The 18695-nt window shown below is 38.7% G+C and overlaps 1 protein-coding gene across 2 annotated transcripts in view; it reads right to left on the reverse strand.

The window, feature by feature from the left end:
• The window catches only part of TPK1 (thiamin pyrophosphokinase 1), a 321339-nt gene that overhangs the window by 51885 nt on the left and 250759 nt on the right, over positions 1-18695 (reverse strand). For both annotated transcript variants that reach the window (XM_074892034.1, XM_074891961.1), the window contains one exon: positions 10496-10607. In XM_074892034.1, coding sequence (XP_074748135.1) covers positions 10496-10607 — 112 coding nt within the window. The remainder of the gene's footprint in view (positions 1-10495; positions 10608-18695) is intronic.

Consider the following 18695-nt stretch of genomic DNA (forward strand, 5'->3'; position numbering starts at 1 on the left):
ATATTCTACTGCTTTTGGCTATTTTAATGAAAGCTTTATGATTGTTTTAAAATTCTGGTAGGTATCCAGAACCCTTTTTTCCAGAATCCTCATATGAAAAATTTACTTGATGCATGGACCTGACAGCTGTATTGGTAGGAAACCTCATCTGTTGAACTACAGGTAAGGAAGCCAGATGCGAGAAACATTTGAAAGTCATTTGTCTTACCATCTCTTCATACTTTGCCCAGACATTCAACAGTAAAATCAGGAAGAATTTATGTAAATTACTACAGCCAACCAGCAATACATAAAAAAAGTGCAGAGCTAGAAAAGGGAGCTTTATAGCATTGGTGAGTGAGAAGAGATATTCAAATAGGAACCAGCACTGACAGCTAACCCCGGAGACTGAGATTAAAGTCACTACCACCTTATTTTACATACAGAAAAGCCATTTCAGGCATTTTTGAAGGTTATAACCCCCACTGCAGAGTTTGACTTGTAGCAAGTACTTCTGCACATGTTTAACTTTACCCACTGAATAATCCCTTTATATTTCATGGAACTAGTCACATGTATGAAAATACATGGATGCCTACATCTTCTGATGATTCGGGGGCTTAAGTTACCCTAGTTCAGTGAAGAAAGGGACAGAGGCACCTCCAGATTAACATACTAATATGAAAGTCAATGTGCAATTCTCCCATTAATTCCACAACCTCGGTATTAAGCTCTAATGTTTTCATAAAACACGAATTCTTCAACATACATTGGATATTCAGACCACAGGATGGCAAGGTGTGTCTACAAGTGTTTTACAATAATTATTTGGGGATAAATTTGGAAGAGGTACTTTATTTGTGTGTACCAAAGCTATTCATAAATTGTGCAGGTCACCTGAAGCTCATCTTGTGAAATCATCTTAAGTCATATAATGAATTGTTTCCATGCCGGACACGCTTGACCCAGCTTACATGTGTTTTAGATGACATTTTTAAAATTAAAGTTATTCTGTCCATTACAGAACAAAAGAATGACATAGATAGGAAAAAGGCAAGGAAAAATTAATTATTATTTGAGTGGGAGAGAGGGTGGGCTAAATTTATTAGGATGAAAACTAAGATTTGACATGTGAAATGAATGGAAAACTGACCATGCTTCAGCTTCAACTGACTAGACCCAACAGACTATCTACAATAGCAAATCACAGAATTATTATTAAACGATGATTGGAAATATAATACCTGATAAACCCCAGAATGTTAACATTTAAGCTATCATCATCCAATTTCAAAATACACAAAGGAAATACCCTGAACAATACCGACTCATTCATGCCACAGCTTTTAATTTTACACTGAGCTTTTAAATCCAGATTCATGATATCAAAGCTCTCTATAACTGTGTTTTGCCTTTTTAAAAATTTTTTTTAACTGCTTCAGTGCTTTATAAAATGGAAAAAAACCCCTGATATTTCTCTTTATAACTTGCTTTTTTTCCTGGTTTGTTTTTATAAGCAAAACAAACCCTATCTTTCTCTCCAACTCCTCTGCTTTAAATCAAGAAGCAAGCTCCTGATGAGTGTTCACGCAGCTGATTAGAAAATTGTCTTATAAACAGCATCATTAAGTGGCATGCCAATCAGTGGTGATATAGTGGTATTGCTGGTGCCTGCGTAAATTATAGAGTTATGCCCTACGCTTGGGAAACCTAAATGTACAATTCTGAGATTTCTTATTGGCAATTAGATTATAAATGCCATGTTCTGATGCTTAACAGCATGAGAATATTTTCATCACATACTGTATCTGCAGAATACAGAGAGGAAAAAAAATCTCTAATTGGAGCAGACCTTCTGAAGAAGCTGTTATGAAGGAACCCCCAACACTGAAAGCTTATAAAAGAGGAACCTGTTTTTAGGTTCCTCAGGAGTGATGCCATAGGAAAGCTATACGGATTGTAAGATCTCTTGATACCCCTTCCACCCCATTTATTTGGATTTACTATTTGTGTTATGACATATATTACCACCCACTTAAAATATACTAAAAATATTTGGACTTGTTTGAAAGCTTTCATTAGTTTTATCAATATTTTCTTATTAAATACAAGGAAAAGCTTCAAAATGTAGGTAACACAGGAAACTCAGCTACCACATACTGACCTAGACTTGTATTGATACAGACATGCTACATACAGTTTACCTGTTAATAGCACATGGACCCACATTCACTCGGATACGATACACACAGAAGATGACTCTTAAGAAATGCTAAGGCTGCAGAGTCATGGACTTGAGAGTTATGGGTTGCCAGAATTAAAGTTTGCTTGTGAAATTTTAATTCAGGTTCTTTAGCTTTCATCCTTTAATGATAGTCACATTAACCAAGCAGGCCAGACTCTTTCAGTAAATAGTATTTTCTTAACCGACACACTTTGAGCCCTGATTCATCACAGGGCTTTATGCCTTATTTACTTCATAGATTTAAACTGCACTGAATGCATGCATATTGAATTCCTCATGGGCTTCTGTACATTGCTCATTGCAACAGAATTGATAATGCCATTGCACCTGTTAAACTGTTCCAGAGCAAAGGCACAGACACATTGATGTCAAAAGTGGGTATCTTAAAGATGGTACCACAGCTTTCATTTTGGAGTATCCTGTGCTTTACAAGAGCAAGGCTCTCAGGAATGTCAGGATGCTGATAGCTCAGCTCAAGTGCTAAAAGAAACGAACGGCTAACCAACCTGCAAGTAGCTAAAGTACTTGTATAGAGTAAAAACTCCAGACAATCAACTGCCTGAAGCTCAAGAAAATCCCTCGTTTCAGCAGCACTTCACTTTATTCCTCCCAGTTTCTGCAGCGGGAGAGGAACACCTGCACCTTCGACTACGGCTCCAGATTAATTCCCAGAGAATACACCTGGGACACTGAATGATGCCCGTGTCCTGAATCTATAAGCACGATTACATCCAAAAACACTACTTAATTTTATTTATCTCTTTCTGATCTTCCTTGATTCAGAGTCTTGAACTGGTAGCCATAAGAGTGCAAGTCTTCCTTCCTGTTTTCAAATCAAATGTCTAATACCATCTTTTGCTGTTGGATCAATACCCAGGCAGATCCTGAGGACAGGCCTGTATCACTTGAGCTGACCCATTTACTGACAGTGGAAGTAGGTTATTATGCCTGGACAGCAGTGGAAAATGAGGGAGATTGCTAACAGCAGAGAAATAACAAAACCAAGAATTTTTGGTCTCAGTTCAGTGCTTCAAAAGGGAAGATGACAACTGTCTACTTAAAACACCTCTGTTATCCTTTTCTCAATCTCTGTATTCATATCTTCCCACATTTTGGTATCTGTCCTTTCTTCTCTCCAAAACATGTCTCTAATCCCAAATGCAATCTCCTCACATCCCAGTTTTGCCACTCTCTGTCTTTTTCTTCCCCTTCCTGCTGTTGCCCTGACTCCCCCATGTGTATTTACTGCCCAAAAGACGCCACAGCTGCTTCTACAGCAAGACATAAATTCATCTATCAGAAATTTGTATTTTCCAACTCACCTGAAAACAACAGATTTGCTTAGTGGTCTGTAATTAGTATGTACATCTAAAATTAATAGTTCTAGAGCACGCTCACTACAGTGAGTTGTTAACGGCTTATTAATTACACATCAGGATGCCATAAACAACTTACAATCAAAACATAACTTTTTAGAAGCATGCAACAAAAAAAAGTCAGTGACGACATCCACCAGACTTTTGTCCTCTCCAGAACTTCATATAACAGAAAGGAAAAATCCACCTCTTCTTTTCCACAAACATCTAGAGGCAAAAACTGGGAGACACCAGGGCTCCCTCAGATACAACGTGCAAAATGTTTACAAAGGGAGCAGCGAATGAAGAATTGAGACACTGTAGAGGGAATAGCCAGAACTGTGTGCCATTAAGGTACAGGAATAGATCACTGCAGAGGAAATAATTTCCCTCAGTGTCATGTTTTTGGGGAGAAGAGATCAATCACATACACCAGTATATACTTAAAAATAAACAGAACGAAAAGGTCCATAAACAAATTGGAAAGGAGGAGTCAATTCTTAACGGTAACACCTACCAACTTGAACACCACCCCCCCACCCCTCCAAAATCTAAATAGCACACTTGTTCATTAACTGAGTCACCACAGACAAACGCATCTCATTTTTTAACTCTGGGAGACTCTAGACAGATGTGATTGATTTGTCCTCCTACCGGTCCTTGCCCTTTTGTGGTTTTGCAGAGACGTTGGGAACTGGCAATAACTCACCACATGCCTCAGAGAGCTTTCTTGTTTTTGGAAATCTCTCGGCAGCGTGACATTTACATTTATTATGGCTGATTCTGGGCATTTAAATATGAAAACAATTAAAGTATATTTGCAAGGGATATGACAAACGAGCATTTGTACTCTGGCCAATTTTTCACTGACTTTCATTCAAGTACACCATTATGTTTCAGCTTTGACTCTGCCACTGTCTAAATGAGATGATTTCCCAGTATCCATATGGGCAGGTTGACGGATGAGAATGCCTTTAGGGTTAAATGTCTTTAGTATAAACTCAAAGGTCTCTTTCTTGGACAAATTCTGCCCCCGCACTCACCGATAAAAATTCAGAGGCACTGCTGAAACCCACAGAATTACTCTGGACCCCCAACAATCTAAATGGTAGCTCTCTGTCTCTCTGCAGATCCTTCTCTTCCCCAGAAAGGTGCTTCGTCTTTACAACTCATATCCTTCAGTAGCAGAAGGTAGCTTTTGATTTTCATGTGACTTTAGTATTCTCACCAATCTACTGCCACCAGAGAGATGATGATTATTTGCACCAAAGCTGGGCTGAAGCAGAGCACCTATTTCCTCATACCTCCAGGTTACATTTCCATTAGGAGGAGGGACTGAAGTAATATGGGATGCAAGGGAAAGAACAGCATTTTACTCTCCTGACAACCCTCTCACCTCTATATTAATAATGAAATTAGTTTCTATAGTTGCAATGTGCCACGGCAATGGAGCTAGACATAAATAAGTGTCTCCAGTTTACTTCAGGATGGTACTACTTCGGTTGTGGAGAGCCATGTGCTCTGTGCACAGCTGTGCTGGAGAAGTCTCTCTGAGATTTTTTTATTCTATCCCTTCCTGGCAATTACTGCCTATCACTGCAGTATGGAATATACACTCCCTTTGTCCCATTAAAGACAACCATCCAGCTGGGCTAAACTTACCCCTGGAAGTGGTTTGAGCTAGTTCAGAACCAAGATACTCACATGAATCTTTCCGTAAGTGGAGTCCTACAGCAGTAATGTTGCCCCAACAGTGTGATCTGGAAGAGCGTATCTGTTTATCACCTTAAAGCAGCCTCTCCAAAGTGAATGCCAGGACCCTGCTACCTTGCTAAAGAAGAGCTGGAACCAAATCTCCCTCCCACTAATTCCAAACATTCATTGAAATATGTGGAAATGGACTGAACATGTGACCTCAAATCCCCATTTCGAGCCCCTTCACAAAGTTTGACTGAGTTTTCAAGCTGCTGTTCAGGAAAAAACGGAAACACAGCTTTAGGGGCCCAGCACAACTGAGCTCTGTGTTCATCAGTCCTTTAATGTATGCCAAATGGTCTTTTTGGTTCGAAATAATTTCATGCAATGCTAAGCAATGCCCTCATTGTTGCTTTTGCTGACTTGCAGTAAACCAGTGGGATGCCAGGCTGCCACCATCAGAACATCTGCTTTATTGGAAAAGTATTTCAGCAGGCCTCGCCTTGTAATAAATGATGTGACCCTGGAAGGCAGACAGCAGCACTCCTGCAGGCAAATAGCTCACAAAAGGTCAAAACCACCTGAAGCTTTGGGAGAAGCAGCATCATTTCTGTCACCACACCCTACCCAGGGTTTTAGAGCTGTAATGAATAAGGGAAAAAATACATCACTGAAGCTCTGAAGATAGATCCCAGTTGATGGACTGGGAGTCTTCTACCACTGAAGAACATGAGAAGGGAGGGAAGGAGAGAAAAGCAGAGGAAAAGGGAATCCAGCTGTGAAGCTTTTTACTTTGCTACTGAAAACAGAGCTAGTCCTGGGAGCGCTGTTTAGTTTGCCTCAGTCAGAATGAAATGGGGCAGCAAAATGTGCCATATAAACTATTTCAGCTATGAAACAGGTTACAGAGTGCTTATACAAACAGCTTCACTAGCACACAGATACCTGCCCATCTTAATCCACAGCCTTTTCCAGAAGAGTCCCTTACCCTCTGATGTTTTTTAAGGAGTTACTAATTTTCTTTTGTCTTTTAGACTCTGAATTCTCATAAAACATAAACCCCCACTGCCTTTGTAATCTTTTTGTTCCATTCACAAGGCAATGTCAACAAAACCCCAATGAAGTAAAACAGTGAAAAAAACAGTGCAAACATTTCGGTTTTACCAACAATGTAAACAGCATCAAAAAGATTTTGGATCCTCTTTATCTACCTGTGAAGTTAGTAGTCAGTGGATGCTCTGTTGCTACAGCTAGATAAAGGTCCTGCTCCCATTGTTATTGCTATTGCCTTTTGAAGTGAAATGACAGTGGTGCTCTTTTGGATGGTAGCTTTTTACAGCAATTTAACTTCCTGCCTAAAGAAGCAAATTTGCATGAAAATTATCTGGAAAGCACAATCACATACACATTCAGTTTTTATGTATATGTGCTGGCATTTTCAATACAGGTATGACATACAGCATATCAAAGGCCATAGGGATGAAGAGTAAACTAGTTGGCAAGATTATTTTCTACAGTAATTTCCTAGAAAAGTAACCATTTCCTAGAAAAGCCTACCTTACCCTCCCACATCTTCTTCAATGAGCGGTGCAGCTGATTTCTACCTTCATTCTTATTCACCTTCCATGAAAGCACCACTGAGGACCTAATGAAGAATGCTGGGTAGTTCTGGCATTATTGGATTTTTTGTTATTTATTTATTAGACATGAGAGCTGTTATCAGCAAGCAGCCAGGTAAGTCAAATCAGATAAAGCATTATCTGATTCCTGAGCTGTAAATCAGATTTTAATAGAGCAAAGATTTGTATCCCTTTGGGAGTGGAAAGAATATGTTTATAATGTGTTCTGAATGTGTGCTACACAATAGCAAGTATGGATAAAAAATATTTTCTCTAATCAATTTTCCACTTTCTTCCTCAAGTTCTTTCACCCATAAGATGAGAACTAAAATAAAGTTCTGTTTGTGCCACGTGCAAGCAAATAACTGAGATAAGCATGCATAAAGGTATGCATACACGTTCCATCCTCACACAAACACACAAAAAATACTGAATTCTGCAATATTAATAATATAATCAAGACATCATTGTTTCTCTGCTGGCAGAATAATTTACAGATTTCAGGTTTATCCAATTCAGCCACTGAAATGAGACCTTTTGTAGCCTACTCTCAACTCCAATACAGCTTCTGTCTTAGGTATTTATCCTTGTCTTTTTCTATTCAGAAACTATGAACTCTCATGACAGCACCTGTAGATTAGACACAGATAACATCTGACTACCCCTTGAAGGCTTTACAAATTTTAATCAGCAGAGTAATCTAGATATGCTCAGACAGAAATTGGTGTTAGACATTAAAAACCTTGATGCAAAGCCAGCTCTTTCTTGTACTGCAGTGTTATTTGAATTCTGAGTTGCTGGAAATTATTGTTTGCAAAAATGAGGGCTCTCCTCTCACCTAACGCATCATTTTTGACTGTTCAGACAGAACTGAAATTCTGGAATTAGTTTACCACTCAGATACTTAAAACAAATACTTTGAGGACTCAAAATTACTTTTTAAAATCAAAGTTGCTAGGTCATATTCAATTAATACCATAACAAACTGGAGAAAAAGGCCTTTCGTGTCATGTTAGGCTTAAAAATTCCATTTCTTTCATGATTTACACATGAAAATGAATTTATAACCAAACCACTTTATTAATTGATGTATATGAAGGTGTGTGCTCAGAGTGCCATTAATGAATAAACAGGGAAAGCTCTGCCACTGACAGCCATCAGCAGCAATGCTGACATCCATGTCACACTTCAGTATCTTCTTATTCCCTTTTCTTCCCAGGTGAGCCTTTGCTTCTCCATCACAATTTACAGAAGGACTAACATTTTTAAAAGTAACTGCAAAACTACAGGCAGTGCAGAAGTTATTAACAAAACAAAAGCTAGTATCAAACTTGGGTTACCTGAATGTAAGGGTTATTTATTAGGGGAAAAATCCAACCAAGTCACAACTAACCACATGCTGTAATTGAGATACTGGTTTCCCTTTTGGGGGATGCAACTACAATGTAATTTGTTTTATCAGTATCTGAACAACAACCTGTTTCAAAATCTGTATTTGAATGAGTAAAGGTTAGCTCTAGTCATGTGGGCACAAGAGCAGTTTCAGGTTGTAATGACCTTGGTGTCTCAGATAGATTAAACATCTTCAAGGAAGACCAGATCATTTTTGTTTTTATATATCTGTGATGATATGCAGAGAAATAAATGAAGGAACTACGACCTGTGAGAAACATGAATACTGGGTCTGAAAGTGTATCCTGTAATGGGGCTCAGTGTACACATCTCTAAGGGAAACACTGTAAAAGGGCTGAAGTTTCCTCTTGGAAACAGACAGCAATAAAGACTGGGAGAAGCAGTGATGGTGGTGTCGTGTTAACATGAAACAAGTAGGAAACAGTCACTTAAATACCTTTTTGTCCCCCAGAAAAAGAAAAAAAAAAGACTGAATTAAGTGTAATAAAAATCCCCATAGTTCCATATCTAGCTATGCCTCTAAGTAACCAGAAGAAGTTTATTACAGTATAACTAGAATGATAAACATTGAAGAAACTGGTATCTCAACCCAGTCCTAGGGACAAATTTAGTATTTGTTACCACTGCACCTCCCACTGCGTTCCCCTCCAGCTGGCACAGCTAGACTCGCAACCCCTTCCTCCTTAGCTTCCGCAGATCAGGCAATCATAATTTAGTAGTAACAAAGCCGTGTCATTTGTGGGAGCAGACAGACCATCTTTAAAATTACCATCTTTCTAATGAGCACTTTGTAAATCTGATGAAATTTATGTCATTAAAGTAAAAAAAATTCTGATGTATATGAAAAATAACTTTTTAAACTACGCATCAAAACCACAAGAAAGGACTGCAACCTCACAATATCTATCACATTTTGATCCACACAGTAGCCTTTTGCTAAGTGACACAGGCATCAGAGATGCTCCCTTCGTTAACATGAGACTGGTTTAAGCTTCTTTCACTTCACTCTGGAGGGTAGAACATTTACTGAGAAATGGGTAGTCCCTCAGTGCAATGAGCCACAAAATTCACTGCACAACAGGAGATGAGCAGATGAAGATTCAGTACCTTACTTGTCAACTGTATTTATCAGTAGAAGTGAAAATATTTGACTCTTTTTCAAATTAATAGAACGTCCCTTATACAATACATTCAGGTCTTACAATCCAGTTTAAAAGGAGAAAGACATCACTAGCCAGACAGCTCTTCACCTGGCAAGTCTCTCACATCCTGAAATTAATGCCACATTTATATCTTCTATCATCAGTGCCTACCACCTCCTTAACTGCACATGTTCAGACTCTCAGTGGAACAAGACACTCCCTAGACTAGCACACGTGCTGCTGGCTGGCACAGTGGGACAACCTCAGATTCATTACTAGCCAACAAAAGCACTACACTGCAAACTGTGAGAACCACGTGCCCTTTCTGTGTGGGATGGCTCTAAAGTCTGGCAATGTAAATCAGACTGCAAGACCAGAGCCTTTCAATTACTGCTTCGCTTCTCTTAAGTTTTAATGAATCATTAACTAAAATATCCCGCCATTTTCCTGAGTGAATACAGCCTGCATGACTCAGTGTGAGAGGAGGGGGCAGGAGGATGAAGATTGTTTCAATTTTTTTGGGTCAAGAAACCTTTCTCTACAGACAACTGTCCCTGTTCTAGATCAAATGCACCTTTTCCCACTTTAAAATAAGAAAAAGATCTATTCATTCAGAGTTGACAAACAGACAATATATGCAAAGCAGTTCAGGGGAAGTGAGGTAGCTTTAATAATCTGTATCACATTATTATTTGTCTGTTCTAACTTTATGGCTTATAACCAGGAGTTTAGGCACTCGCAGCTTCCCCTCCCTGGAGGCCAATGTATCAAGATGGTAATGCATCATGACCTCAACAAATGTTCTATTTAAACAGCACAATGACTCCCAAATGCAAAACACGTTTCTGCCTGCGATATCTAAGGTTTAAATATATTTATCTTCTTTTTTTTTAAAAAACCCCTTCATTTCTAGAAAAAAATGTCTGGCAGGGATTCAATGCCATGTTCCACCTTCAAACACGTAAGGCCCTTCAACACTGGTGAGGCTGGCGTAAATGTGCAGTTAGGATAACGTCAAACCCACCATCCCAGAGGCGCCTGACTTACTGAGGTTCCACCTGAGGCCCGTCGTGGTCACACTCTCGCAGGAGTTCCCGATGGGGATGAGGCCACACCAGGCGCCTTCCAGTCCTGTGTCCACACGCAGCTTGTGCTTGCCCTGCAAGACAGAAGGGCCTCTGGAGTCAGTGCTCACCAGGGACCCCACGGCATTTGCCAACAGACCTTGCAAATGAAGCAGAAAGTACTTAGATGGAGACAGGTCCAGAATGTTCCCCAAAGGCTCAGGAATATTTGGCTGTAGGAATTCAGGCCATTGATGTTTACAGAGGGAAAAGAGATGCATGCTTAGGTTCCAGACCTCAGGGCTTTCAAAAAGTTTGTTTCTGGGCTTTTCTCAGCAGAAACTGGCTTTGCTCATTTTTCCCTGGCATTTTTTGAAGAGGCACTTCTGTCAAAGCTAGGCTGTTTTTTCCTGTGAAATGAAGGCATCCTGAACCATTCATTCATTTTTTTCCTCATCTAAACAGCTGTGTTTCACTCCCTAAACAATGCTAGTCAAAGCACCACTGAAACTCCTTCATTATTTTGACAACATCTGTAAAATTTCATGTTCTTCTCCAGGCATGTACTCTTCCCAGAAGGAAGAATACGTGCAGAAACTTAACTAAGTCCTAGAGAAATTAACTTAAATATTTAGAGTAACATGCTTACTAAGAACAACAAAGTGAAAATAAAACACATTTTTTGTACATCTAAGATAAATTCACCTTGTAACTATCAAGTTCATGGGATGGTGGAGAAGCAGCAGCTATTAATGATGATGGTTTTGTGACCAAGCTCTTAATTAGTACTTATAGACCCTGTGTGAATACCTTCCCACGTATCAGCATATCAACACTTGCAAGGAAGAGTAGACCATGGAAATCCTTTACAGAATGAAAAAATTTTAAAAAGCTGAATGTTAAGAGTTCTGGTACAATTTGTGTTCTAAGAAACTAAGGAAGTGTTTCTGAAAACTAGCTACAAGAAAACAGCAAATGCAAACCAGTGACAAGATCAGTGGAGAAATCATCCTCTGGTCTCTTCCATATAAGTAATTTATTCTTTCAAACAATCATGGGTTTTATCTGGGGGAAGGTTAGGATTCCTTGAAATAGAGGTTTCTTTGGGGTTTGATTTTATTCTCTTGTGGATGCACAGGCAAGTTAAACCCTTGAGCATGTCTTTTACACACAAATTCTTCACCACTATAAAAATAAAATCAGATATGACTACTTACTAATCTACCAAAATAAAATAGCTCTCTGAAACCCAATGAGTATTCAGTGAGTACTTCGTTAAGCAAGAAACCAAGGTTTTATACCAAAAGAAAAAAGAACAGTTGAACCATAAAACTCAGGTAAATGTCCTGAGCAGCAAAAATACTGTCATAAATTTTCTTTTGGGGAACATATTTAAGCTTTTTTCTTATGTCCTGTCCTCTCATATGCTCATTCCAAACGCCCTTACAAATACAAAGTCACTAGTTAGAAAGTCAAAACTGGAGGCAGAGTATCTTATTGCTGAGATGTTGATGTCTGAGGCATTCGACAGCTTCTCCTGTTAATGCCAAATGCATTATGAAGAAACAACTTCAATACATGTCATGCTCTCAGTTAACAAATGAACCTTGGAAAAGCTGTCAATTAGAGAATATCAGATTGCATAGCTTAAGCCTGTTTGATTGTTTGCAGAGCAACACGAAAACCAATCCAATATCATCTATCTTCTCAGGGTGTCCAGCTTCATGTGGTGATGAGCCGTGTATTTCTACAGTGGTTGTGAACGCTTGCCTGCCAAATTCAGAGGTGTAACAAATTCAGGCTTCATAACCTTTTAGCTATGCAATATGCCATTCTACTTCTCTCTCACAGTACAGGAGGAGGAGGAAAGGGAGAAGAGAGGTACAAGTACAGACTCTCTCGTTATGCAACGGCAGATATTGTCTACAATGAAGCTGATGATGAAGGAGAGAATGAAGGGATGAGACTGTCTGTTCCAAATAAATGTACATATTGCTGCTCAGAGCTACTTGAGGAGAGGAGCAAACTCACTGCATTTATCAAATAGAAAAAGAATATGAAAAAGCGAGGTAAAAGTAGCTGGCCTGACAGAGAACCTGATTAAGTCCTGTATTCTCAAAAACTGTGTCTACTTACTGTTAGGTTTGCATTTCTTATTTTATGACATTCTGGCCCAGCTTACAGATAGGGATTTAATTCAATAGAAATTTATGCAGAAAGCTGTCTTTCGGTGCTTATGAAATAAATTGTGGAAACAAAAGATGCCATTACCAGAGACTTGCCAATATCCAGGATTTTATCAGGAGGCTTTCAATGTCTGATACTTCCCTAAAATCCCAGTTCACATGTCCCAGTGATTATGTGAGTATCTTGACTTTCTTCCCTAAAAGAACATTTTTTACCCCTCAGCTGTTAAGAGAAATTTCAAACTAGGAGCAAGAAGGGCTAAATCCAAGGCAGCAAGTAAACAGGAACAGAAATATTAAAATGCAAATTATTTTTTAAAAAAACTCTCAACTGTTAAGCTCAACTCATGGCTTAGGGATTGGTTCTCTGATATTACACAAGACAGTTTTTAAGACTTTAAATAAATCAGTAAGGCATCTTAATATTATTGGGGGCAGAAAAGGGAAATGATTGTTGGGAAAAAAAACCCAAACAAAACCCCCCAAATAACACATTTTTGCCAAAAAATGTTAATCAGCTAATGCATTTGTACAGTGTCTAAATTCAAAGCACTGTGAGTCTGCCATGGGGGGAATTAGGTGTCCAAGATTATCTCAAAATTTTTGAGTACAGATCTTTCAACCAAGCAAGATGGAACTGCTATTTGCAGGAGGAAGGGAGGATCAGAGCTCATAATTTGCAAATACAAGTAATTATTTGTTCTATTTAAGTCTCTGTGATTAAAGGAACAATTATATACTGGCACTTAAAATACAAAACTGCTTTCAGTTTCTGCAGAACTCAAAGTTCCAAAATCAGGATTAAAACGAAAACCAAAGTCTGACTAAATAAATCCCTCCTTCTTAAGTTTTTTTGCCTCTGTAAGAGGTAAGTGAAATATTTTCACACTTAAGAATCAAATATTACCATGTTTGAATGATACTGGTGATAAAATAATGGCAAATAATACAGCTGCATTGATTTTTATCTTATTAAGTCAGTTTTGAAAAACATTGATCAATCTTCAGCATTGATTTTTTTTCTTCATTTTGTCTCTGATGCTGAGAAATAAGATCAATTTCTAAGTTCAGCAATAAGAAGAAAATGTCAGAAGATATTTTTAAGAACACTTCATCCATATAGGTTAAACTTTCCCTTTTGATTCTAATGTCTTGTGTTATAAGAATGCATTTAAGCAGTAGTGGGTAAATATAAACCCATTCCAACACTGTTTTTGCTGAGGAAAGACCTAAAGACATAGTTGATCTGTCACATCTCCTAACTTAAAGGTACAGCAGTCTGGTTGCCAGGAACTCATATACCTAACCCTATTCAAGGTTGTAAGATGCTAAAATCCTTAGTCAAAAATTTGCAAGCTGAAAAGCGTTATGAACAGTATCAAGACAAAAGCTGATGGCTTCTATGCCTGCACAGGCACTTCATAAAAGTATAGAGAAATTTACTTCTCCAAGTGCTTTCCAGACCAACTTGAATAAATGTATTGCAATAAATGTATACTCTAAAATAGATATCAAGTATCAAAATGTTATGAAAGAGAGAGAGAGAATGGGGACTGATCTTCAGCACTGCATTCTGACGGGATCTTGGAGGAGTGAAACCTGGACACAGAGGAGAGGCACGAAGCCAGTTAACAAGATGCTGGGAAAGAATAAGGAATTAAAATTAAGCTTTAAAAAACAAATGAAGAAAGATATAATAAACAGATCTTGGAAACTGCTGAAGCACTAGGACGTATAAAAGGCAGTGGGGAAGGAAAAGGAATGTGTTACAGGATTAAAGGACAAAGCAAGCTTACTCTAATTTTCAGGCTGCCCTGACAGTATGTCCAGCATAAATAAATCTACTGAATAACTTAACTCCTAGAAGCCACTCATTTTCTAAATGGTATACTTTCACCTGTGCTTGCTGTGAGATCTGGGACTACAAAGAAACAAGATTTCTTGACCTCTGGCCTACAATACCTCCTCCACTAGCTAGATCTTGTTTTCCATAATCTTTTAATAAAACATCTTTTTTGTATCAGCTTTATTTCAACAATTATGCCATAGATGGCAGCACACACTTGAAAACAACAACAGCAGCAAAAAACTAAATACAGATGTCATAGTGTTACCCAGGGAAAAGGCAAAAACCACAATCTGTTTTAGTACATAAACATCTGGGTGCAGAAAATGGCACATACATAAAAAAGACTCATGGAATGGGTGGAAATCAACATGATCACCAAAGACTGCAGCAGAGAGGAGGAGGAAAGGAGCAAGGATGAAACCAAGGTGAGAACATTTATGTTTAAAATCAAATATCATGATTGGCAATAAAGTAAAACAAAGTTCCAGAAATATTTCTACTAATCATTAGTTGTGTAAGAGCTTGACTTAACAATAATAAAAGCTTTTAGGCTGAGATTCTGAGCATGATAAATACAGCCAATTTTTTTAAAAGGATGTATTTAAGAAGAGCTTTTTGTTATAACCCTAAAATATCATCAATTGTCTTTTCAAGCAAATATACATAGTGCCAAGTTGCTATTACATGAATGCTATTCAAAGAACACTATCTGAGCCAACCAGGCTTTTTGTTGCTGTTGAAAATAAAAGTATCCACAGTTCCAGTGAAAACCCAGAAGTCTCAAAGCTCTTGTATATCATATCAATGACTGCTTAAACTCATATGGAAAACACAGAAAATTTATTGTATTCAAAACAATATTCAAAACTGTTGGACCCAATCCTGCCGATCCTTCTTATCAAATGTTAGTGCTCCTGTACTGAAATGGATAGACTTCTGTATATCAGTTATTTGCCAGACAGAGCCTCACCAAGTCTACCCTTCAAGAGGAGCACTTCATAAAATGACTACTCTATAGTGAATAAAATCCCAGGCAGTAGAGAGAGAATAAATTATAATCATTATTAGACCCAATTAATGAACACATCTGCTTCAAACCAATTTATGACAAGGGTATAGAAAGAAATCCCTGTGGAGGTAAGTGCCACTAAAATGCAAAGATTTACTATACCCCGAGGTTATACATTTAAGTGGTTGCGACTGTATATCTAATGTACAAATTATCCACAAAGAGCAAACGATTCCAGAGTTTCACACATTCGCCCACGAACTTTTTCTACAGGCCTAGTAAAACCCGTCAGTTAGTACACTTCTCATGGAATATTGACGACATGTTTTACTGAGCACAGTAGGTACACCCCTTGTTTGCCCATCACCTGTTGCAGCATGAGCAAGTAAAACAACTTTCAATCATCTTCTGCAGTCAAGCCTATACGACTGACAAGAAAACAGTGATCATAGGTGCAAAAAATGTGAAAGCATTTCTCTCTGGAGACTGCAAGCAGTTAAAACTGCCAGCAGCGTAGACACTGCTAACATGCATACAAATGAAGTGAAGAAAACACTTTATCAAGCAAATAAGATATCTGGAAATACAAAAGCTACTTAAAAAGGGAGTTTGGGTGGTTTAATTTCTTTTCACAGACATACCTTAAAGATTGACAAATGCCATAAATACTAATTCTTGTTCTACTCTGAATATTACCCTAAAGAAAAACTCATCTGTTGAAACTTCCCACTTGCAAATGAAATTCTACATCATTTTCTTCAACCTACCATAAATCAATGTAAAATACATCACAAATGCAGAATGAAACTATGATAATCAAGAACTGGCTAGTCTTTCTCTAAATTCAAGCAAGTCTTACACTGGCCCAGCATGACATTTTATCCTTGAACTTGTGCATTTGATGCCCTATCCTCAGCAGGCCCATCATTATAGATTTAATAAGCATTTTTAGTGGTGCCTTAAAAAAATCAGAACCATTTTCTTTATATCCATTTATGGGACTACAGAGTATAATAGATCGCAGATAAGAGTGAAAAGTAGACAAGCTGCTGAAGATTTCATATTTCCTATATAATTATTATGCAATGTTGCATTAAATTGTCAATCTAGAGGGGCTTTTATTAAGGGCACTAATATTCTATAATTCCTAAGTGATAAAAATTACAGCATAATCTTTCTCATCATCCACCAGTTCTTCATAATACATTTATTGTCACTGCTCATTCTTTTTTGTGCATTTCTACAGGGGAAGAGTCCAGAGGATTCCTTCTACCTAGACCACATTCTCTTATTTTCCTTGGTACTACAGAAGCATGGGAGTTAATTTAAAAGACAGGATATTGTTCACCTAACTTGTGGCAAGAAACAATTCCTTCTTCATAGCACTGAATTACTAAGTATTGCTGGAAGGCACCTTTATGTTATGTAAGAATACACAGAAGATTTGTGCGAGTATACAGTGCTAGGGGTTTTTTTGTTTTGTTTTTTGAAAGTGCTTAGGCTCTGTTTCTATACAAGGAAAGAAGTATGGTTACCATGCCTAACGCATATCAATGTTTACTTACATATGCTATACAACAATATTTCATATTTTCTTTTCTTGTCGGGGTTGCTCTGATCATGTTGCTTTCTCTATACACCTTGCTTTCTCTTCCCTATTACAGCTAATCTGTCTTCCCTTTCGCATAGTTCTTCACAGTCCATCCAGTGATGGAGCTTATCATGTCCTATTTAGTGGGAAGAGATTAATTGCTTTTTTAATGTGTAATACGATGAAGCAAATCATGAGCCCACAAATTCTCTTCTATACCACCATCCTTTTAGCAGAACTGGCTTCATATTTGGGGGTTTCATGTTAGGACTAGGGGCTTCATAAAAGCCTGGCCTCTATAATTTCTTCAGTACAAACAAACTGATGGACGGACTTCTTTGTACTGAGTGGGGTATCTCACAAACAGTCTTTTCTCCCTTCCATTTCTGTTACTTTCACAGAATCACACAGAATCATCTAGGTTGGAAAAGACCTTGAAGATCATCTAGTCCAAACATTAACCTAACATTGACAGTTCCCAACTCCACCAGATCCCTCAGCGCTGGGTCAGCCCAACTCTTAAACCCCTCCAGGGATGGGGACTCCACCCCTGCCCTGGGCAGCCCATTCCAACGCCCAATAACCCCTTCTGGAAAGAAATGCTTCCTAATATCTAGTCTAAACCTTCCCTAGAGCAACTTGAGGCCATTCCCTCTTGTCCAGTTGCTTGTTACTTGGTTCAAGAGACTCATCCCCAGCTCTCTGCACCTCCTTTCAGGTAGTTGTAGAGGGCGATGAGGTCTCCCCTCAGCCTCCTCTTCTCCAGACTAAACCCCCCCAGTTCCCTCAGCCGCTCCCCATCAGACCTGTGCTCCAGACCCTGCATCAGCTTCACTGCCCTTCTCTGGACACGCTCGAGTCATTCAATGTCCTTTTTGTAGTGAGGGGCCCAAAACTGAACACAGGAATCGAGGTGCGGCCTCACCAGTGCCGAGTACAGGGGTAAGATCCCTTCCCTGTCCCTGCTGGCCACGCTATTGCTGATACAAGCCAGGATACCACTGGCCTTCTTGGCCACCTGGGCACACTGCTGGCTCCTGTTCAGCCGGCTGTCAATCAACACCCCCAGGTCCCTCTCTGACTCGCAGGTTTCCAGCCACTCTTCCCACACACCTCTAGGTAAGAGAGGCTTGAAGTAGTGAAAAATGAACTTTTGAGACAATTTTCAGCACCTTGTTCTCTGTTACAGGAAGGAATAATTTGTTGTTATTATAAAGATATTCATTGACCTAGGATAAGACACCATATCTGTTTTCAGCAGACAGAGAATTAGTTTCTGCTTTATAACTGCAGGCTTTGTAGAAGTGTTATGTCTGAGATCTTGTGCTAGCAATGACTGACTGCTTCTCTCTACACCTCTAAAAACCTGTTGCCCAGGTCAGGAAGAACAAATATAATTAAAGCAATTTCAAGCTGGCCATTCAAACATGATTTTTTCTCCTCTTTTTTCCACCTTCTTCCCATTTTCTTCTATAGCTAAGTAGTCGTTGGAGATTACAGTCCACGTAAACCAGAGTACCGAACTCTGTTTTCCCTCCTTTATGAATC

This window comes from Strix uralensis, chromosome 1 (genome assembly GCF_047716275.1).
Source record: "Strix uralensis isolate ZFMK-TIS-50842 chromosome 1, bStrUra1, whole genome shotgun sequence".
NCBI classification, from domain to species: Eukaryota; Metazoa; Chordata; class Aves; order Strigiformes; family Strigidae; genus Strix; species Strix uralensis.